We start from the raw sequence: 23,798 nt of genomic DNA, 5'->3' as shown, positions 1-23,798 counted from the left end.
AGCTGGACTGGACCAGGGTTCAGGAAGTGTTGGATGTGGTTAATGCTCCAACTTCCAGCGATGAGTTCCAGGGTTTCACAGACCCATGGGTTTCAGATACTGCTTCGCAGAATGCAGTCCGAAGTGCAGAATGGCAGCAATGGAGAAGTCGTGATTCACCTGTGGAAATGGATGCACCTGGAGGTGAATCTAGTGACTCTGATGAGATTTAAGGAGTAGCTTGGGAGCAGTCTAGTTGCAGAGTTCAAAGTGTCGTGTACCTGTGCATCTTGCTTCTAAACTCTTGCCTTGAGTTCCTGCTTATAGAATTGTGGCTTCCTGACCGTGTTGACGACTTTGCCTGGCTTGGAATCATGAGTCTTATCTCCTGCTTTGAACCTTGGACTGCCTTGACCATTCTTCGTTATTGCCTATCTCCTGCCCTGACCCTTGGACTGCCTTGACCATTCTACGCTCCTGCCTATCTCCTGTGACTTCGTTGGACCGCTCCTCATGTTGATTATTGCCTGGTGATTTATTGGACTGACGTTATTCTGTGTTTTCTACAAACTGTTTGCAAGCTTTCCTTTTCGCAGCCCAGCTTTTCTGGGCTGCGGTTTGTTTACATTCCTGCCAGTTGCAGCCTCTTTTGTCGTTTCGCTCTGCTGCTAAGAGCCCTTTTGAAGTGTTAATTCGACATTAAAGACCTTCTATTAACTCCTAAGCTGCTGTTTTGCCTCGTTGGTCCGCCTGGGTCTTGACATCAGCACTGAGCTGGATAAGAGATTGGTCTATATTGAAAAAAGGAACAAACTGGGGGAAATTTATTGAATTCATAAAAACGGATAATACAGAAATTTATATCCAAGAGGTTTAAAAGAATCTCAAAGGCTCAAACGGAAAAAAGGAATCCGTTGGCAAAAGGACTACATGGCCAATGAAAAGATCTGGATCTACAACCCAGAGGAACCTGGAACTTGTAAAATTAATAAAATTGGTTTTTTCTCCTTTTCTTCTTCTCCTTCTTCTCCCTTTATCCTCTTTTCCTACTTTCCTGCAATCAATTGTTTCACACGTTTTTGTTGTAAAATACCCCTTCTTTTTATCATTTTCTTTACTCCACCCATTTTGGAAACACTTTTATTCTCAATAAAATAATTTAAAACAGGAAAAAAGAGTAGTAGGTATTACAGACCCATATGTGGTATATTAGGAGAAAAACATATTGTGCCATATTGGTTTTAATGTAATATTGTTAGAATTAAATTGAAAATCAGATGTGAAATTTCGCTCTTAAGTAACAAATCTTTGTAGCAATCACCTTGTCATTCTGTAGACTTTCCACCTAGCCACGTTTGAGTACCCTTTGCATTGCCATGCTATCTTGGCCATACTGTCCTTTTCTTGATTCTATAGGCTCCACCTCTATTCTAAAGGAATTTTCATTGATGGTTGCTATGAATAGAATCTTCCTCTCCTTCTGCTAATGCATATGCAGCCTCATTCACATGTAGCTTCTAGCTTGACAACAGCTCCAAGGGCCTTCTCATCCAGGAATGGAATGTCAAAGGATATACCTGAGGAGACTTCTTCCTCTGTTTGTGCTAACTCTCATTAGTGTCCAGAATAAGATTGCTGGTCAGACGCCACCAGAGGGATTTAGATACGCATCTTATGAGGTGACCATCCCAAAAAAACTGACTCCTAGATATGGTCAGGAAGATTCCAAAGGCCTCAGCTATTTGTTGAATATTGAGGGGAAGGGCCACATGTTCCATCTGAGGCAGAAGAAAGCATTTGTCCCTAAACACTTTCCTGTCTTCACCTACAATAAGGTGGGGGAACTCCAAGTGGACTATCCTTTCATCAAGGAAGACTGTTTCTATCATGGCTTTGTCCAGGGCCAGCTCTCTTCCCAGGTCACCCTCAGCATTTGCTCTGGAGGACTCAGAGGTGTGTTTCAGCTGGACAACATGACCTATGAAATTGAACCTGTCCAGGCATCTGCTAGCTTCCAGCATGTAGTGTATCGTCTGGAAGAAAAGGAAGGTGCTGTTAGGATGAGGTGTGGGGTAACAAAGGAAGAGGAAAGACGGCAAGAGCTTCTGCTGCAGAGCACAGAAAAAGTGGTGGTCAAAAGGAATTTGCAAAATGGGTGGTGGACCCATGTTAGATATGCAAAGCTGGCAATTGTAGTGGACCATGAACGATTTGTGAGGTTTGACAGAAATGAAACTGTTGTTACTTCACATGTTCTGGATATTTTTCATACTACTATTTCATTTTATGACCCACTTTCCATTCAATTGTATTTAGTTGGACTAGAAATCTGGTCAGAACGGAATCTGATAACTGTTACTTCGAATTCGGGGGCAACACTTTGGGCTTTTTCTGAATGGAGAAGGCTTTCACTTCTTCCCCGTCTACGGAATGATGCTGCTCACTTATTTTTATATAATGAGTCTTTTCCAGTACTTGGACTTGCATATGTAGAAACTATCTGTAGTGAACGTTATGCAGCTGCTATTAATTATTTTAAGTATGACAATATTTTTCATTTCTCTATCACATTTGCACATGAATTGGGACATAATTTTGGCATGTACCATGATGAAAGATATTGTCATTGTGATCGAGCTGCTTGCATGATGGCTGCATATCATCATGTCACTGATCAGTTTAGCAATTGTAGTTATAGGGACTATTTCAAATTCAGGAACCGTCAGTGTTTGTTAATACCGCCAGGTGAAATGTTACATGACCTCCCATATTGTGGAAACAAAATTGTGGAAGATGGAGAGCAATGTGATTGTGGTTCAGAAACTGAATGTGCATCAGATCCCTGTTGTCAGTGTAATTGTGAGTTACGTTCAGGTGCCGCTTGTGCATTTGGATCATGTTGCAAAAACTGCCAATATGCTCCAGCCCGTTCTGTTTGCAGAAGAAATATTAGTGTATGTGATCTTCCTGAATACTGTCATGGGACTTCAGAATGGTGTCCCGAAGATGTCTATGTTCAAGATGGAGCCCCATGCAGAGATGGGGCATATTGTTATGATGGGAATTGTACTACGCATGACAGGCAGTGCAAAATTATCTTTGGCTCCCAAGCAACAGTGGCTTCAGAGGACTGTTTCAGAATAATGAATGCCCGAGGTGATCGTTTTGGCAACTGTGGCCTTAAACATGGGATTTATAGCAAATGTACAACTCCGAATGTCCTGTGTGGTCGGATCCAGTGTGAGAATGTGGATGATCTGCCCACATTGGAAGAGCACAGCACCACCATTCAGACACAGACTGGGGACATTCAGTGCTGGGGCCTAGACTACCACAGTGGAGTGGAAATACCTGATCACGGAGCAGTAAGGGATGGCACTCCTTGTGGCACAGACATGATGTGCATTGGTGGAGAGTGTTTGCATGTATCCCTCTTGAACTATGACTGTAATATCACTAAGTGTCATAACCAGGGTGTATGCAATACCTACAAACATTGCCATTGTGATTATGGTTGGGCCCCTCCTGACTGTCTCAAAGAAGGCTATGGTGGCAGTAGTGACAGTGGACCTCCTTCACAAGATAGGAGTGCTTTTGTTGCAGGGGCTGTTGTAGGAACTTTATTTGCTTTGTCTTCAGCAACTATTGCTCTTGCTGTGGCTCTATATTACAAGGTTCTGCTGAGCCGTGGTTTTAGAAGACTGAGCTCAGTTATCTCCCCAGTCAAGTTGATAGAAGAAGTAAATTGAGCAATTCACTCAGAAGAATATTTTGTAGGAAATAGTATTTAATACTTTTATGTTTATGCATTATTTAATCTCTGTATTATTTTGTTATTTGATAAAATTACAAAGAATGTTATTGCGTTTGAGGCTCAAATTGTGTTGTAAGCCATTAAAGCTCTGACCCACGAAGCAGAAAGGAATTGTTCCTTCGGAGTCTGGGGGCATAGTTTGAGCATTTCATTTGACAGACAGCATGTTTAGCAATACAGTAGAGTCTCACTTATCCAACTAAAACGGACCGTCAGAATGTTGGATAAGCAAAAAAAATTGGATAATGGGAGATTAAGGAAAAGCCTATTAAATGTCAAATTACATTATAATTTTAGAAATTGATCATTAAAAGATCATATTTTACAAGAAATCAACAGAAAAAGCAGTTCAATGCATGGTAACATTATGTAGTAATTATTGTATTTATGAATTTAACAACAAAACATTGCAATGTATTGAAACAGCTGTGGATCCAGGTGAGAGACAGACTGTGAAGTCTGGATAAGCAAGACTCAGTGTATATTAAACAACAAAACATTTCTGACAAACTTCTTGGTGTTTAGCAAATAGGTTTGGAGGCTAAATGGATTTTAAGTTTTTGTAAGTATTGTAAAAGCAAAAAATAAAGAGCAAACTTTTGTTTTAGCTGTCTTTTAGTTAAAATAAAACCGTTACCTTGATTGAAGGGGTTGTACAAGCCAAAAAGTCAAAATAAACACATTCTGTGAACAAAGTCTATGAACAAGTCTCTTTGAGCACTATAGATCTCTTTATCTATAGTCTCTTTGCTATAATGAGCACAAGTCTTTATGGACTTCATCCCACAGAATACGTCAAGTGTTTGGGAGAGTGGGTTTTCCCTAAAGCTTCATCATACTCTTGTTTTGAAATCAAATGAAAATTTATCTACCTTCATCACCCCTAATCCTTTCCACCTTCTTTAAGATTTGCCTGTTCGTTTTGCCATTACACGGTAAAGACTTATTCGCCAAAATGCCCCTCCCCATTTTCTTTTTCTTTCCTTTTTTTAAAAAAACCTCCTATCTTGGGATTCCCCCCCCCCCCGAGTCCCCCCCCCCCCCCAGGGTGAGAAGGGCGGGGTACAAGTAAGTGAAATAAATAAATAAATAAATTTCAACTTACAGCCCAAATGAAGGGTTATTCTTACAGGGAGGGGCGGAATGAAGCTTTCTCTCTCTTAAATCTCTCTCTGCTGTCCTTTTGATAGGCAGAAGCAGCACAGCAGGAGCTTCATCAGGAAAGAGTTCAAAAGGACTTGTATGACTTGACCCAGGAAGAGGGAGGATGTTGGAAGATGGAGCTTGCTAAGGTTGCAGAGACAGAAGTGCAGGATTTGCATGTTTGCTATTTTCTCCTGAATGTTTTGAATATCTTGTATGCTATACCTCCTCAGTCCCAAACCGATAATGGAAAGGAATTGAATGTGCCTGCTTTTACAGAGGGCGTTTGTGTTGCACTCCAGGCCAGGAATCCCTCTGAATTCAAACACCACACAAATGAGTAAAATAGCAAGCAGTTTACTGAAGATAATTAAAAGCAGTAACAGTAAAAAAGCAATTCACAGTAAAAGGTAAATTCAAATAGGTTGGAAAGGTAGATAGGAACAGATAATCCAGGAAAATAGTTCAAAAGAGTCCATGAAAACCAATACTGGAACTTCCAGTGCAAAACCCCCAAAGTACTTGAACAAGGCATTTAAACATGAATAACAAGGCACTCAAAACAAGACATCCAGGAACCTGAGAAGAGATCTTGATATAAATCCAGCATTGCTTTGTAAGGCTACACTTTTATCCCTGCTAACTCTCTACTATTGTATTTCCCAAGCAGCCAAGAAAGGATTTTTTTCTCAGCTTTGGGTTCCCTGCCAGCCTCTGCTGTAATCTAGCTGAGCACCTAAGAACCTGGTTTGTGTGTCTTTGCTGACTGAAAACACTTCTTCTGTTCAGATACTCATTAACTTCTGAACCTGGAGCAGGCTCAAGGCCTTGAGAATCCTATTGTAACAATTCAGGCCAAGGAAACAGACTATCATCCCCAATCCCGTCAGGAACATTCTCATATATTTTGCTCTATTTCCTCAAAGGGACTCAGGGTGGATGAACCACATTGTCATTCCCTGCATCCACAGCAACCTGATCATTGAACACACAAACCTCATTGTCAGTCCCATCATCCAGAGTACCCTGATCATTAGACACGATCAGAGGCTGAACTCCAACAGTTTGTTTGCAGAAAACACTGACCAAAATGTTGGGAAAATGCGATGAAGGTACTTTTCAGGTTAAAAAGTACACTAAAACAAAACTGGCTAACTAGTGGCTAGCTAGTACTCCTTAAGTTTTCCAGTCACTTGGAGTTATGCTTGCAACAAAAGGACAGATAAGACTGATTCATTAAGACAGCCAGGGTTGGAGACATCAAAGCATAGTCACGCCATTGTTAAGATCCCTGCCTGTCAAAGTCATAGAGAGCCAATGAAATTTGTATTAGCCAGCTTAGACCAATAAAATGATTGATCTTGAACAGTAATGAGAATGTGTTTTCAGTTTTCAGTGAAAATGATAAAAAGGCCTTGCAAGCTCATTTCAAGTTGTGACAAAGCCTTTCCAAGGGAAATTATGTATGCATTTTTTCATTATTGCTAAGCCCGCAATAAAAGCCTTTGTAGTAAGAATCCATCTTGTGGCCTCCTCCTTGCACTGCTGCCTGGGCCTTTGAGGGGACTCCTAAGCTTGTGCATTTAGAGTGCTGGTGAGCCCGTGCCCCTACATCTGTGCCCCTTCACAAGTACAGCCCTCCATTTGCAAGAAGCCTTCAAACTCTGTAATTGCATAAAAAAGAAGAAAATAAATTGTGTGTTTGTGTGCACGTGTGTGCGGGCTATGAAGGACAGACACAAGTAGGAAGGCAGGGACAAGCAAGACAGTACAGAAGACTGATTGTGAGAATTGCATCATCAAAGTGGCACCATTGGGCAATTGAGAGAAAGTGTGAAAGTGATTGTTTCCTTACTGGTATGTTTCTGTTTAGTCAATGTGATGCTACGAGATAGTAGACTGGTGTGACAAAGCCTTTCCAGGCAGTGATAGGAGCATTCATACTTTCTGCAAATGAGCAATAACCATCTGTTCTTCATTAAATGAAACCATATAAAGAAGAGACCAAGGCTTGGGGTGCTGAAAGAGATGATTTTATTCTATTGGGTGTAAATATATTTTCTTTGTCTTTTCGTCACCACATGAAGGACAACCACTGTATATTTATGTCTCAAAGAGTGCTTGGCACATACTACCAAAGTACACTGGATGTTTTAGAACATGGTTTTATTTATTTACTCTATTTATACTCCACCCTTCTCTTCCCGAATGGGACTCAGAGCAGCCTTACAAACAATGGCAAAATTATGAAAGAGCTTCAGGGATTTCCTGGTGACACCGATTTTCTGGATCATTTGCAGTCTGGCTTCAGGCTTGGGCACAGTACCGAGATGGCTTTGGTCGCCTTGGTGGATGACCTTCGCAGGGAACTGGATAGGGGGAGTATGACCCTGCTCATTCTCTTGGATATCTCAGTGGCTTTCGATACCATCAACCATGGTGTCCTTCTGGAGACACTCACTGGGATGGGACTCGGGGGCACGGTTTTACTGTGGCTTTGGTCCTTCCTGGTCATTCCCAGTCGGTGAAGCTGGGGGACTCCTGCTCGGACCCCTGGCTATTGACCTATGGGGTCCTGCAAAGATCTATTCTGTCCCCCAAGCTGTTTAACATCTACATGGGAGAGGTCATCCAGACTTTTGGAGTACGGTGCCATCTCTACGCCGATGACACCCAACTCCACTATTCATTTCCACCAGATCCAAGGAAGCCCCTCGGATACTGGACTAGTGCCTGGCTGCTGTGATGATCTGGATGTGGACGAACAAGACAGAGGTCCTGATAAGACAGAGGTCCTCCAGGTCAGTTGCTCGTCTGACCGAGGTATTGGGTGGCAACCTGTACTGGATGGGGTTGCACTCCCCCTGAAGTCACAGGTCTGCAGTTTGGGGGTCCTCCTGGACTCAGCACTGACGACTTCAAACAATTAAAACCCGTGCGCCAACTGCGACCATACCTCATGAAGTCTGACTTGACCATGGTGGTCCATTCCTTAGTTACCTCTAGACTGGAGTACTACAATGAACTCCATGTGGGGCTACCCTTGAAGATAGTCCAGAAATTACAACTTGTCCAATGCTCGGCAGCCAGATTAATAACCGGAGTGAGTTACAGGAAGCAGTCAACCCCCCTGTTTGAGGAGCTTCACTGGCTGCCATTTATTTTCCAGTCTCAATTCAAGATACAGGTTATCACCTATAAAGCCCTACACGGTTTGGGACCCGCCTACCTTCATGACCGTATCTTTCTCCATGAACCAGCCCGGGCTCTTCGATCTTCGGGGAGGCCCGCCTTTTGCCCCTGCCAGTATCACAGGCCCGTCTCGTAGGTACAAGGGAGAGAGCCTTCTCCTCTGTGGCTCCCTGACTCTGGAACTCATTGCCCGGAGAGATTAGGAAAGCCCCCACCTTAGAAATCGAGCACAATTCAAGGTGCTGGCTTTAGCCTATAAAGCCCTAAACAGTTCTGGCCCCACTTACCTCTCCGAACGCATCTCCACCTATGAACCAACTAGAACATTAAGATCATCTGGGGAGGCCCTGCTCTCGGTCCCGCCTGCGTCACAGGCGCGCTTGGCGGGGACGAGAGACAGGGCCTTCTCAGTGGTGGCCCCTCGGCTATGGAATGCCTTACCGGCAGACATCAGACAGGCACCTTCATTGCTGGCGTTTCAGAGAAAGGTTAAGACCTGGCTCTATGAACAAGCGTTTGGTTGAGCAGTGCAACCAACCAAGGAAGACGGTAAATGGAACATAGGAATGGCACAAGGACTATGAGAACGGATCTGATTTCACTGAGGCGTTATGTTGTGTTTGTTGACTGTCTTGTTCTGTTTTGTTAACTGTTGTGGATTGATGTTGTTGATCCTGTTTGTCGCACTTGTTGCGTTTTAATTGCACTGACATTGTTGATTATTTGTACCATGTAAACCGCATTGAGTCTCCTGTCCGGACTGAAATATGCGGTATAGAAATAAAGCAAATAAATAAATAAATAGAAATCTTCAAGAAGGATCTTAAAACCTGGCTTTTCCATTGTGCTTTCGGAGAGTAACCACACAACAATACACTATTGCTCCCCTCAACATTTTTGTTCCTGGAGTACACTCCCCCCACTTATATGAAGGCCTGTTTTTTATAATCCTGTTTCTTTATGAGCGCTCCCTCACAAATAATCTGCTCCTTTTTTATCTCACCCTGAGTTTTTAGCATTTTATCTTGCACATGAGGCCCACTCATTGTGATTGTGATTGTGGTTATCTTATTTTTATATTGCTTATTGTATTCATATGTTTTATGTATTTCATTGTGTTTGGGCTTGTCCTCATGTAAGCCGCCCAGAGTCCCCGTTAGGGGAGATGGTGGTGGGGTATAAATAAAGTTATTATTATTATTATTATTATTATTATTATTATTATTATTAAACATATAATCAATTAAAAAATGTAAACAGTAAAACAGATTAAAAACATCCAAAGTGCCAGGTCATAATTCCAAGATTATTCATTTTCTCATAATCATTATCTGCTCAGATTCCATGTAACCTCACTCCCCAAGCGCTTGTGTACAGAGCCAGGTGTTTAGTTTTTTTCCCTGAACATCTGGAGGGATAGGGCCAGCCTAATGTCACTGGGGAGGGAGTTCCACAGCTGAGGGGCCACCACTGATAATGCTCTGTCTCCTGTCCCCAACTGTCACACTTGTGAAGGGGTTGAGGCTAAAAGCAGGGCCTTCCCCACAGATCTTAAAGCTCTAGTTGGCTCATAAAGGGAGGTGCATTCACACAGGTAAGTTGGACCAGAACAGTTTAGGGTTTTATAGTCCAAAGCCAGCACTTTGAATTGAACCCAGTAGCAAACTAGCAGCCAATGGAGCTGAAATAACATGGGATTGTATGCCACTTCGGTAAGGAATTTGGCTGCCTCTCGTTGGACTACTTGGAGCTTCTGGAGAGTCTTCAATGGCAGCTCTACATAAAGTGTGTTGCAGTAATCTATTGAAGATGTAACAAGAACATGGACAACTGTGACCAAGTCTAGCTTCCGAAGGTACGGGTGCAGCTGACACACCAGTTTTAATTGTGCAAATGTTCTCCTGGCCACAACCGAAACCTGGGGTTCCAGACTCAACAGTGGATTCAGAACTCCCAAGCCCCTAACCTGTCTTCAGGGGGAGTGTAACCTTGTCCAACAGAAGCTGTAACCTTATACCCTTTTCAGCCTTATGACTGACAATCTTGGATTCAATTTCAATTTGTTTCCCCTCAACCAGACCGTCACAGCTGCCAAGCACTGGTTCAGGACCTAAACCGTCTCCTTAGCAGCAGGTGGAAAGGAGTGATAGACGTGGACATTATCTGTGTACAGATGGAATCAGACTCCAAAACTCTGGATGATCTCTCCCCAGCAGCTTCATGTAGATGTTAAACAACATGGGGGACAGTACTGAACCCTATGAGACTGCTGCCTCTGTACCAATTGAGATTGCAATTTACAAGCCTTACAACAGGGAGAGCAGCAAGTAGTTACCTTGCGTATGTGCCCCCCTTCTGGCATGAAAGGAAGCATGCCTTTTTGCAAATGCCCCTTTTCAAAGGACACTTTGTATTTGTACCAGCATCAGGCAGAGCAAAGCCTCCCAAAATCAGAGGCAGCCTCTCTCAGCCACAGTAGATTGCTGGCACTTCAGAAAGTTCTGCAATCTCTACAAATGGACAAAAAAACCCCAACCCTGTGACTTTGAAGATAAACCTGCTATTACCGTCCACTCATAGTGCTATCTAAGAGGTAGCATACCACTCTAGAGTGTTGAAAAGCAGCACAGAATTGCAGAATGAAGGCTTACAATGAGGAAGTAAAGGAAATAGGAACAGCGCATTTCCACCTCATAACCTTAAGTCATGTGGAACAGTGTACAAAGCCTCAAATCAAAGTGTGGGACAGCTCTATCTTAGTCTGCATAGTCAACGGTTCCATCGCTTAAGCAAAGCATCGTACCACCGAAGCCTAGCCCTGTCTAGGCATAAAAGTAGCATTGAGACATCATCTTCCAGAAGTTGTATTTTCTCAGCGGTCGCTTACCACTTTAAGGGCGTAGAGCGTCTAAATAGGAAGGCTGAGATGCCAATGAGCACGGAGACCCCTGCCTTTAAATTGATGTGACTGCAGCAGGGAGTTCCACAGTTCCTGGGAGTATGAGTTTTTCAAGTATCTGCAGGACAGTGGCACCAGCAACAGCTGCAATAAGAAATACTTCTCTTCCCTCTCTGTCAGTCTCCCTTAGCCTCATTTTTCTAACATTTTCCTCTCTGAAGTGATACATTGTGTCCTTTTCTGGCTCTAACTCTGCTCCAACCATGAACTTTTCTTCTCCCAGGTCGCAGAGCCCCACTGGCTCAGCCGGGATGCTCCAGCAGCGTCGCCGGGAGTACGGAACTGCGTTCCTTTAAACCAGAATCCTCAAACTGGATATGACCCTCCAAGGTCATTTACCCAGCCCTCGCTCAGGGTCAACCTAAGTCTGAAATGACTTGAAAGCACACAACAACAACAACAACAACAACAACAACAACAATCCTATCTCATCAGCCAAAAGCAGGCCCATACTTCCCACTGAATAAGTTTATATTTGTCAAAATTGTTCTTCATTTTAATTATTGTATTGTTTTAAGGGGGGTTTGCACTAGAAATAAGATATGTGCAGTATGCATAGGAATTGATTCATGTTTTTTTTCTTCACATATTATAATCTGGCCCTCCAACAGTTTGAGGGACTGTGACCTGGCCCTCTGTTAAAAAGGTTTGAATACCCCTGCTTTAAACCGTGGATACAGGGGGTTGCCCGGTCTCGGTATCTGTGACTTAACCGATCCTCTCCAAACCGGTGCCATCGTTCTCCCTGGTGACTTATAAGACTAACCACCGTCTCGCATTCTGCTGAATGGACCCCTATGCCCCTCAGATCCACTTCTCCCACCCAAAACCGGCAGCCAATGGAGTTGACATAACAGGGGGGTTGTATGCTCCCTGTACGCCACTTCAGTGAGGAATCTGGCTGCCGCTCGTTGGACTATTTGGAGCTTCCGAAGAGTCTTCAAAGGCAGCTCCACGTAGAATGTGTTGCAGTAACCTATTGAAGATATAACAAGAGCATGGACCACCGTGACCAAGTCTGGCTTCCCAAGGTATGGGCGCAGCTGATGCACCAGTTTTAATTGTGCGAATGTTCCCCTGGCCACCATTGAAACCTGGGGTTCCAGGCTCAACAGTGAATTCAGGAGAACTCCCAAGCTCCTAACCTGTGTGTAACCCTGTCCAACAGAAGCTGTAACCCTATACCCTGTATGGCCTTACAACTGACTAGGAGTATATCCATCTTGTCTGGATTCAATTTCAATTTGTTCCCCCTCAACCAGACCGTCACAGCCGCCAAGCTAAACAGTCTCCTAAGCATCAGGCGGAAAGGAGTGATAGGGTTAGACATTATCTGTGTACAGTTGGCATCAAATTCCAAAACTCTGGATGACCCTCCCCCCAGCAGCTTCATGTAGATGTTAAACAATATAGGGGACAGTACTGAACCCTGTGAGACCCTGCAAGTCAATGGTTGTGTAGCCGAGTAGGTGTGTCCCAACAACACTTTCTGAGTTTGATCCTCTAGGAAGGACTGAGGCCCTTTTCCCGCAAGGTGTCTCAGAAGAATACTGTGGTCTACGGTATTGAAGGTCACTGAGAGGTCTAAGAAAACCAACAGAGATACTTATTTTACTTACTTAGGCGATCTCTCGTTGTCTGAGTAGTATAATCCTCCAGGGTGGGTCCATAGGTGACTATGGAGCCCTATTTTTGATCTCCATCATCTCCCACTGTGAGGGCATTGGTTTCCAGGGAAAGGTGGTTCCAGTCGTGATTGGCTTGATGCGCCTTCCTCTTGGCTCTTTTTTGGCCACAGGGTGGTGACCCCAATAGACACGGCAGTCCAGTCAGGGATAAGAGAGGCAGACTATGTTTAGGGCACCTTTTCTAGCCCCTTCCCTGTGTGGGGTAAGCAGAGCGCATCCTTAAAGGTGCTGCTCAGTCATGGATACAGCTGCAGAACTACTCAACTGCCTCGGACCTTGAGGTAGAATGACTGAGTCCGTATCCACCGCCCTTATGGCAGTCTGTGACTAGGGTCTTCCAGATTTCACAGTCCTGTCTCTGTCGCCACTCGCTGATTGCCATGGGACTTTGGTTGTTTTTTTGTTTCCTCCCCCCCGCCCCCGCCCCCCTTGGAAGATGCCTGTGCATGATTTTTTTTTAATGTTTGGAGGTCAGTGCACACTGATCAACACACAGTAAGAACCTCCACTCTGTGGAGGTTCTTAGGGTGGCATAGTTTACCAAGATGACCGTGCCATCTTTCTCCCTGGTGACTTATAAGACTAACTGCCATCTCGCTTTCTCCTGAATGGATCCCTATGCCCCTCAGATCCACTTCTCCCACCCAATTTCCCTATGTGGGAACCCGAGACCTTCCCCATGGTCCCATGGTCCTGCATGGCAATGGTGGCTGTGTCCCCCTCCTTTTCTTGTGTGTGTCACCTCTAATGGTGCCTGATGGTGTCTACAGACCCCAGAAAATTCCTCATGTGCCACCCCTGTGACCCAGGCTATTCTGATCCTTTTTATGAATTGGATTCCCTTTTTTATGAATGGACCTCTTGTTTTATGAATGGTCTTCGGCTGCTCAGTGCTGATATAAACTTTGTACCCTTCTATGTGAACTCTTGGGTGACCAAGACAGATCTCTCCCCAACCCTCATGTTCCCTTTTTCCTATATGAACTCTGTAGTGCCCATATCCACGTTTATTGTCCATGTATGTTTATATAAAAATATCAAGCAAGATGACCTCTTTATGAACTATGCATCTCAGGACTCAGGTATTGCCAAACTTCCTGGGTCATCACCCTTAAACAATGGACTTTGCAGAAACTCTTGAGCAAGGACAATAAGCAAATAGCCCATTTTCTTGGGTTTCGGAGGGTTTTTTTTGACTAGGCCACCTGAGGATTTGGGGATTCATGGACATGGTAATCACTTGACACAAAGGAAATTTCCCCCATCTGCGAGGGGAAGGGGATTTTTCTGTTTCTTCCAACAAAGCCATTTCCCCTCCCCAGAAGAGAATCCAAAGATCCTCTCAAGGAAGCCAATATTACTGAACTTTTGAAAACAGGCTGGCTCTGTGGACCCAGATGAAGATGTTGTTTCAACTCTATATCAATAGTCGGGTCGGTAGCTAGAGGGCTTACAGCTATCATCCTTGATTGCTTGTCATTCAGGTCCGGGAAGGACCATTCATAATCCAATCACCTGGACATGATTGTTTTCCTTGCAGCCATGCCTCCTCTCACCACATTGGCTGAGTGGCCGAAGTGGGGCCCAGGCTCTGATTGGAGGAGTCACATCCACCCCTGCTGCTTCTCCCGGCTTGCTGACGTCACAACCAATCATAGCGAAGCCGGCTCGGGGGGTGGGCATAGGAAATTTGAATTTGACAACTGTATATATTCCGTATTTTCCTGCTCAGGAGCATGTTGGCCTCTTGGCAGATTACTGCGGTCATCATCCTTTGCAGCTGGAGTAGAAAGTAAACTTCAGTGGGCTTGCTTCATCCTCGTGAGATTTATTGGGAAACAGGGAAACTTTTATTGGTGCTTATTGTCTCTCCCTCATTATGGGACTTGCTGGCTTCTACCTTGGCAGGGCCCCCTAAAATCATGATCTATATCAGAGATAATAAGGGCTACCCACATTTTTTAAGGTTAGCATTAAGCCCATCTTTAAATCTCTTTTGCCATTCACTGACAATCTGTTTTCTGTTTTAGAGCAATGCTCTTCAAAGTTGCAGTCCATGGACAAAGGCTATCCCAAAAGCCTTTGGTTGGCTGACTGTGGGAAGTTTTCAAAAAAGAAAGAAATAGTAGCTATTAAAGGTCGTATATGGCATATTAGGAGACAAACATCATTGTGCCATATTGGTTTTATAGTCATTTCATTTGAATTAAATTGAAAATCAGATGTGAAATTTCGCTTTAAAGTAACAAATATCTATAGAAATTACCTTGCCATTCTGTAGACTTTCCACCTAGCCACTTTTGAGTACCCTTTGCATTGCCATGCTATCATGGCCATACTGTCCTTTTCTTGATTCTCTAAGCTCCACCCCTGTTCTAAAGGAATTTCCATTGATTGTTGCTATGAATAGAATCTTTCTCTCCTTCTGCTAATACATATGCAGCCTCATTCACATGTAGCTTCTACCTTGGCAACAGCTCCAAGGGCCTTCTCATCCAAGAATGGAATGTCAAAGGATATATCCCAGGAGACTTCTTCCTCTGTTTGTGCTAACTCTCATTAGTGTCCAGAATGAGATTGCTGGTCAGACACCACCAGAAGGATTTAGATACGTCTCTTATGAGGTGATCATCCCAAGAAAACTGACCCCTAAATATGGTGAGGAAGAATCCAAAGGCATCAGCTATCTCTTGAATATTGAGGGGAAGGGCCACATGTTCCATCTGAGGCAGAAGAAAGCATTTGTCCCTAAACACTTGCCGGTCTTCACCTACAATAAGATGGGGAAACTCCAAGTGGACTATCCTTTCATCAAGGATGACTGTTTCTATCATGGCTTTGTCCAGGGCCAGCTCTCTTCCAAGGTCACCCTCAGCATTTGCTCTGGAGGACTCAGAGGTGTTTTTCAGCTTGACAACAGGACCTATGAAATTGAACCTGTCCAGGCACCTGCTAGCTTCCAGCATGTAGTGTATCGTCTGGAAGAAAAGGAAGGTGCTGTTAGGATGAGGTGTGGGGTAACAAAGGAAGAGGAAAGATGGCAAGAGCTTCTGCTGCAGAGCACAGAAAAAGTGGTGGTCAAAAGGAATTCACAAAATGGGTGGTGGACCCATGTTAGATATGCAAAGCTGGCAATTGTAGTGGACCATGAACGATTTGTGAGGTTTGACAGAAATGTAACAGTTCTTCTTTGGCATGTCATGGTTGTTTTTCATATTGCTATTTCATTCTATGATCCACTTTCTGTTGACCTGTCTTTAGTTGGACTAGAAATCTGGACAGAAAGGAATCTCATAACTATTGATTCCACTCCTGGGGCTACACTTTCGGCTTTTTCTGAATGGAGAAGACTTTCACTTCTTACCCGTCTACAGAATGATGCTGCTCACTTATTTTTATATAAAGAGTCTTCTCCAGTACTTGGAATTGCATATCTACAAACAATCTGTAATGAGCGTTATGCAGCTGGTGTTAATTATTTTACATCTAGAAATTTATTTTATTTCTCTATTACATTTGCACATGAATTAGGACATAATCTTGGTATGAGCCATGATGAAAAAGATTGTCATTGTGAGCGAGGGGCCTGCATCATGGGTGAATTTCAATATCTCACTGATCAGTTTAGCAATTGTAGTTATAGGGACTATTTCAAATCCAGGAACCATCAGTGTTTGTTAATACCGCCAGGTGAAATGTTACATGACCTCCCATATTGTGGAAACCAAGTTGTGGAAGATGGAGAGCAATGTGATTGTGGTTCAGAAGCTGAATGTGAATCAGATCCCTGTTGTCAATCTAATTGTGAGTTACGTTCAGGGGCCACTTGTGCATTTGGATCATGTTGCAAAAACTGCCAATATGCTCCAGCTCGTTCTATTTGCAGAAGAAATATTAGTGTATGTGATCTTCCTGAATACTGTCATGGAACTTCAGAATGGTGTCCCGAAGATGTCTATGTTCAAGATGGAGCCCCATGCAGAGATGGGGCATATTGTTATCATGGGAATTGTACTACGCATGACAGGGAGTGCAAAATTATCTTTGGCTCCCAAGCAAGAGTGGCTTCAGAGGATTGTTTCAGAATAATGAATGTTCGAGGTGATCGTTTTGGCTACTGTGGCCTTGAACATGGGATTTATATTAAATGTACAACTCCGAACATCCTGTGTGGCCGGATCCAGTGTGAGAATGTGGATGATCTGCCCACATTGGAAGAGCACAGCACCATCATTCAGACACAGACTGGGGACATTCAGTGCTGGGGCCTAGACTACCACAGTGGAGTGGAAATACCTGATCACGGAGCAGTAAGGGATGGCACTCCTTGTGCCACAGACATGATGTGCATTGGTGGAGAATGTTTGCATGTATCCCTCTTGAACTATGACTGTAATGTCACTAAGTGTCATAACCGTGGAGTATGCAATACCTACAAACATTGCCATTGTGATTATGGCTGGGCCCCTCCTGACTGTCTCAAAGAAGGCTATGGTGGCAGTAGTGACAGTGGACCTGCTTCACAAGATAGGAGTGCTATTGTTGCAGGGGCTATTGTAGGAACTTTATTTGCTTTGTCTTCAGCAACTATTGCTCTTGCCATAGCTGTATACTATAAGGTTCAACTGATCCATGGTTTTAGAAGACTGAGCTCGGCTATCTCCCCAGTCGATTTGACAGAAGAAGTCAACTAAAGGTGAACCATTGACACAGAATAATTTTTTTGTAGGAAACTAAATTTAATACTTTTATATTTATGCATTATTTAATTTCTGTGTTGTTTTTACTTTTTGATAAACTTACAAAGAATGTTATTACGTATAAGGCTGATATTGTGTTGGAAGCCATTAAAGCTCTGTCCCTCCATGAAGAAGGGAATTGTTCCTTTGGAATCTGGCGGCATAATTTGAGCTTTCCATTTGATAGACAGCATGTTTAGCAATACAGTAAAGCCTCACTTATCCAACATAAACAGGCCAGCAGATCATTGGATATGTGAAGATGTTAGATATTAAGGAGGGATGAAGCCTATTAAAACATCAAATTACATTATAATTTTACAAATTAAGCGGCAAAACATCACGTTATGCTTGCAACAGAAGAATAGATAAGACAGCCAGATTCAGAGGCATGAAAGCATAGTTGTGCTATTGTTAAGATCCTTCCTCCCTGTCAAAGTCATAGAGATCCAAATCTGCTTAAGAGCTCCACGTTTTCTTTGATGCGTCAGAAAGGGCCATTGCAGCGGTGGCTTACCTTCGCTAGAACAAAAAGGACAAGTATCCAGTAGGGTATTTCATTGCAAAGCCAAAGGTAGCCCCACACACTCAAACCCTCGATTAGAACTGTGTGCCCCTGTTCTGGCCTCTCAAATCTTTCAAATTATCAAATCAGAAATAAGCAAAGAATTTGACAAAACCTATTCCTATAGTGACAGCATGGTGGTCATAGAATATTTGAAGAATACTACCAAAAGGCTTAAAGTATTTACAGTCAATAGAATTAACTTGATCCTATCCAAGCATGCGCCACAGTAGCAGCATCATATTGGTACCAACGTCACCGGAGCAGCCAAGGAACTCGATTGTCTAGTTAATTTGGCCAGATTAAAAATTGGCCAATTTCCCCGACCAGGAAAAAATTCAGTGAACATTTAACATGCCCCATGCATCTCACATGGGAGGTGCATGGGAAAGAATGACTAGCATTAGTAGAAAGATCCTAAATGCCATGATTTTAAAGCTCAAGACCATAACTCATGAGGTGCTAGCTACTCTCATGGCAGAAGTGACAGCTATATTCAACAATAGACCTTTGTCACTTATTTCAGGGGATCTTGAAAGGACTCAGCTATTACCTCCAGCAATGATTTCAACATTCAAATCTCCAGAGTGGAGAGGGGCCAGTGCCAGAGGGTATGTTCAAACAAAGATGGAAACAAGTCCAGTCTCTGGCCAATGAGTTCTGGCATAGATGAAAAATTGAATACCTGAGTTCATTACAGAAACTAAAGATATGGCAATAAAAAGAAATTTACATTTGTCAGGAAAATGTCATTCTCCTCAAGAACAAAGACTTAGATTGTCATTCCTGGTCTTTGGGAATCATAGAAAAGGCCTATCCTAGTTCAGATGGACAGAGAAGAAAGGTGCCGGACAGAGTTGCCAACGGAGACAAGATTTCTACGTTTGAGAGACCAACCACAGATTTGGTGGTTTTGGTGGAAAACCAATAGTTTTGACCCTTATATGAATATGTTTGTTTGTTTATTTAGCTATGTGGAAAAATTGCTCTTTGCAATTTTGAGTGGGGAGTGTGATAGAACTGGGAATAGTCATTTTTCTGTTAATTTTATGATGGCGGAGCTTAGGAAAACCCTTCCTGGTTTAGATCAATAAGTTTGCCTGCCCTTTTGTCCAGGGAAAGGGAGCCATCTTTAGTTTAGGTTTATTACCACCAGGGAATCTTGGAGGCAAGACGTGTCTGTAGTTGGTCCCAGCAAGATTCAGGCTTGGACAAGCCTTTTCAAAACCAATTATCAACTAACTAATCTGGGAACTCATCTAGCTATACTGGTCTACCTCTAGTCAATGACAGTCTGTGGAGTTTCAGCGAGGTGCCAGGCCTCAATAGGAGGGACTTTCTCTCTTTCGCCCTCTATTCGGGCCTTATCAAAATCCACAGCCCTGTTGGTAACAGCTGACCTACATTAAGAATGCTCAAGTGACAGGGCTTCCCAATTATCTGTGTTTATTCCACATTTTTAAGATTAGCATTAAGCCCATGTTTAAATCTCTTTTGCTGTCCCCTGCAATCTGTTTTCTGTTTTAGAGCAATGCTTTTCAAAGTTGCAGTCCATGGGCAAAGGCTATCCCAAAGGCCTTTGGTTGGCTGGCTGTGGGAAGTTTTCACACAAAAAAAAAAAAAAGAAAGAAAGAAAGAGTAGTAGCTATTACAGGCAGATATATGGCATATCACGAGACAAACATCATTGTGCCATCTCAGTTTTAGAATTAAATCTAAATCAAATGTGAAATTTTGCTCTTAAGTAACAAATATCAATATAAATTAACTTGTCATTCTGTAAACTTTCCATCTAGCCACTTTTGAGTACCTTTTGCATTGCCATGCCATCTTGGGCATACTGTTCTGTACTTGATTCTCTAAGCTCCACCCCTATTCTAAAGGAATTTTCATTGATGGTTGCTATGAACAGAATCTTCCTCTCCTTCTGCTAATACAGATGCAGCCTCATTCTCATCTAGCTTCTAGCTTGATAAGAGCTCCAAGGGCCTTCTCATCCAAGAATGGAATGTCAAAGGATATACCTCAGGAGACCTCTTCCTCTGTTTGTGCTAACTCTCATTAGTGTCCAGAATGAGATTGCTGGTCAGACGCCACCAGAGGGATTTAGATACGCATCTTATGAGGTGACCATCCCAAAAAAACTGACTCCTAGATATGGTCAGGAAGATTCCAAAGGCCTCAGCTATTTGTTGAATATTGAGGGCAAGGGCCACATGTTCCATCTGAGGCAGAAGAAAGCATTTGTCCCTAAACACTTTCCTGTCTTCACCTACAATAAGGTGGGGGAACTCCAAGTGGACTATCCTTTCATCAAGGAAGACTGTTTCTATCATGGCTTTGTCCAGGGCCAGCTCTCTTCCCAGGTCACCCTCAGCATTTGCTCTGGAGGACTCAGAGGTGTGTTTCAGCTTGACAACATGACCTATGAAATTGAACCTGTTCAGCCATCTACTAGCTTCCAGCATGTAGTGTATCGTCTGGAAGAGAAGGAAGGTGCTGACAGGATGAGGTGTGGGGTAACAAAGGAAGAAGAAAGACGGCAAAGGATTCTGCTGCAGAGCACAGAAAAAGTGGTGGTTAAAAGGAATTTGCAAAATGGGTGGTGGACCCATGTTAGATATGTAAAGCTGGCAATTGTAGTGGAACATGATCGATTTGTGGGGTTTGACAGAAATGAAACAGTTCTTCTTTGGCATGTTCTGATTGTTTTTCATATTGCTATTTCATTCTATGACCCACTTTCTCTTGAGCTGTCTTTAGTTGGACTAGAAATCTGGACAGAAAGGAATCTTATAACTATTAATTTCAGTCCGCAGGATACACTTACGGCTTTTTCCGATTGGAGAAGACGTTCACTTCTTCCTCGTCTACAGAATGATGCTGCTCACTTATTTGTATTACAAGCATTCCATCCAATACATGGAGTTGCATTTATACAAACAATCTGTGGTGACAATGCTGCTGGTCTTAGTTATTTTATATCTAGAAATTTATTTTATTTCTCTATTACATTGGCTCATGAAATAGGACATAATCTTGGTATGCTCCATGATGAAAAAGATTGTCATTGTGAGCGAGGGGCCTGCATCATGAGTGAATTTCAATACCTCACTGATCAGTTTAGCAATTGTAGTTATAGGGACTATTTCGAAATGAGGAACAGTCCGTGTTTGTTAATACCGCCAAATGAAATGTTGCATAAACTCAGGTATTGTGGAAACAAAGTTGTGGAAGATGGAGAGCAATGTGATTGTGGTTCAGAAGCTGAATGTGAATCAGATCCCTGTTGCCAGTCTAATTGTGAGTTACGTTCAGGGGCCACTTGTGCATTTGGATCATGTTGCAAAAACTGCCAGTATGCTCCAGCTCGTTCTATTTGCAGAAGAAATATTAGTGTATGTGATCTTCCTGAATATTGTCATGGAACTTCAGAATGGTGTCCCGAAGATGTCTATGTTCAAGATGGAGCCCCATGCAGAGATGGGGCATATTGTTATGATGGGAATTGTACTACGCATGACAGGCAGTGCAAAATTATCTTTGGCCCCCAAGCAAGAGTGGCTTCAGAGGATTGTTTCAGAATAGTGAATGCTCAAGGTGATCGTTTTGGCAACTGTGGCCTTGAACATGGGGTTTATAACAAATGTACAACTTTGAACATCCTGTGTGGCCGGATCCAGTGTGAGAATGTGGATGATCTCCCCAGATTGGAAGAGCACAGCACCATCATTCAGACACAGACTGGGGACATTCAGTGCTGGGGCCTAGACTACCACAGTGGAGTGGAAATACCTGATCACGGAGCAGTAAGGGATGGCACTCCTTGTGCCACAGACATGATGTGCATTGGTGGAGAGTGTTTGCATGTCTCTCTCTTGAAATATGACTGTAATCCATCTAAGTGTCATAACCGGGGAGTATGCAACACCTACAAACATTGTCATTGTAATTATGGCTGGGCCCCTCCTAATTGTCTCAAAAAAGGCCATGGTGGCAGTAGTGACAGCGGACCTGCTTCACAAGATAGGAGTGCTATTGTTGCAGGAGTTGTTGTAGGAACTTTATTTGCTTTGACTTCAGCAACTATTGCTCTTGCCATGACTGTATACTATAAGGTTCAGCTGATCCATGGTTTTAGAAGACTGAGCTCAGTTATCTCTCCAGTTGAGTTGTCGGAAGAAGTAAACGGAAAGTAATCAATTCACACAGAAGGAAAAAAATGTATGTAGGAAACAATATTTAATATTTGTATTTATGCCTTATATAATCTCTTTTTGCTGTTTTTGCTTTTTGATATAATTACAAAGAATGCCATTGCATATCAGGCTGATATTGTGTTGGAAGCCATTAAAGCTTCTATCTCACCAAGTGGAAAGGAATTGTTCCTTTGGAGGAACGTAGTCATAGCCTATTTCAGAGATATGGGTTCTTTTTACCAGATTATATGAATGGTGGTATTCTTTACATATTGAAGTTGCATTCCTTAATTGTGATAGAACAGAAATACTTGTTTCAAATTTTCATCATTTGAGCTGATGGCAGCATCAGAAATAATCTGCAAGAACTCACCTGTGAGAAATGCACAGAAATATTGAAAGTTAATGTCCCAAGGAAATATGTGGCATTTCATTTCAAAGTTTAAATTTACTTGTGTTTAATACCTAGGAATGAATGAGTATTCCTTTGTTTTTTCCTCTGTAGGTTAAATCTTTTATGAACTTTTGAAAGCAAAGAATAGATTCTTTGCAACTTCTCTGAGTGAACATGCACTGAACAACTGAAGGGACCTGACAGCTCACCCTCAACAGCCATGGTTCACTGAGGCATTTCAAACATATTAGAGGCTGAGATCCCCCATGTTGTTCGTACCATTGTTCACTGTGAAGAGCACATTGGGATTATATAGTACAGGGACACCCATTGTGAATGTAATGTTCGACACAGCAGTTTATTCTAATAGGACATAGGAAATGGATTTCCTCAATATCAAATTACTTCTGGGGACATGGCATGCATCTCTAAAGTCTACTACCTGGTGGACAAAGAAACTCAAACATGCAGCGTGACCTATTGATGTGTCTCCACCTCTACAGCTGCTGCATTCAATCTCTCCATCTGCCTTGGTTAACTTTTGGAGAGGATCTCTAAGAAAAAACAACTACCTAACTGTTGGCAGATTAATAGCAGATTCCCAAAAGCTGCATGTCTATTTGAGAATAATTAAATAACAGGTCTCTTGTGGACCTTTCTGTTAAAAAAAATTATGATATCCAAATTACTTAAACTCAGATGTTCATATTTTTATCTGAGGATCTATGTAGCTATCTCTTTATATTCTGAATTACTTCTGAATAAATATTGCTGTTACTGGAAAATCAATCCATTTTGTATTGTATATCATCATACTATATTTATTGGTATCATGAGGATTGGGAGCAAAGGTTCTGATCTACATAGCAGCACATCAAAGGACCCCTTTGATTGTGGAGGTGGGGGGACATGGGCAAACATCACAAATGAAGGACAAATGCAACAGTTTTGAGCAAACCCCACTTAAAGCACCTGAAACACAACAGAAGAAAGTAAATACACTCAAAATCATCAGTATAAATTTTCCTAAGGCATGAAGAAAGCTGCTGATTATTGTTTAGAAATATTTGGTACGACCTTTCCCCGTTCACCAATAAACACTAACCACCCCATTCCCAGTTTAAAG

At 42.7% G+C, this 23,798-nt stretch overlaps 2 protein-coding genes and 1 pseudogene across 2 annotated transcripts; all 3 read left to right on the top strand.

Moving 5' to 3' along the window:
* Positions 1 to 111: 111 nt before the first annotated feature.
* On the top strand, positions 112 to 3,728 carry LOC132761838 (disintegrin and metalloproteinase domain-containing protein 20-like). Its single transcript, XM_060754901.2, has 2 exons — positions 112 to 183; positions 1,512 to 3,728. Exons 1-2 carry the CDS (start codon positions 112 to 114, stop codon positions 3,726 to 3,728), a joined length of 2,289 nt encoding a protein of 762 aa, XP_060610884.2.
* An 11,484-nt stretch (positions 3,729 to 15,212) lies between these two features.
* Positions 15,213 to 17,469, top strand: LOC132761840 (disintegrin and metalloproteinase domain-containing protein 20-like; annotated as a pseudogene).
* Positions 17,470 to 18,298: 829 nt separating this feature from the next.
* Positions 18,299 to 22,278, top strand: LOC132761839 (disintegrin and metalloproteinase domain-containing protein 21-like). Its single transcript, XM_067467480.1, has 2 exons — positions 18,299 to 18,325; positions 20,059 to 22,278. The coding sequence occupies exons 1-2, from the start codon at positions 18,299 to 18,301 to the stop codon at positions 22,276 to 22,278; spliced, it is 2,247 nt and encodes a 748-aa protein (XP_067323581.1).
* Positions 22,279 to 23,798: the final 1,520 nt, after the last annotated feature.

Source organism: Anolis sagrei, chromosome 1, assembly GCF_037176765.1.
Source record: "Anolis sagrei isolate rAnoSag1 chromosome 1, rAnoSag1.mat, whole genome shotgun sequence".
NCBI lineage: Eukaryota > Metazoa > Chordata > Lepidosauria > Squamata > Dactyloidae > Anolis > Anolis sagrei.
The sequence above is the reverse complement of the archived record's forward strand: the minus strand, read 5'-3'. Positions and strand labels throughout refer to the sequence as shown.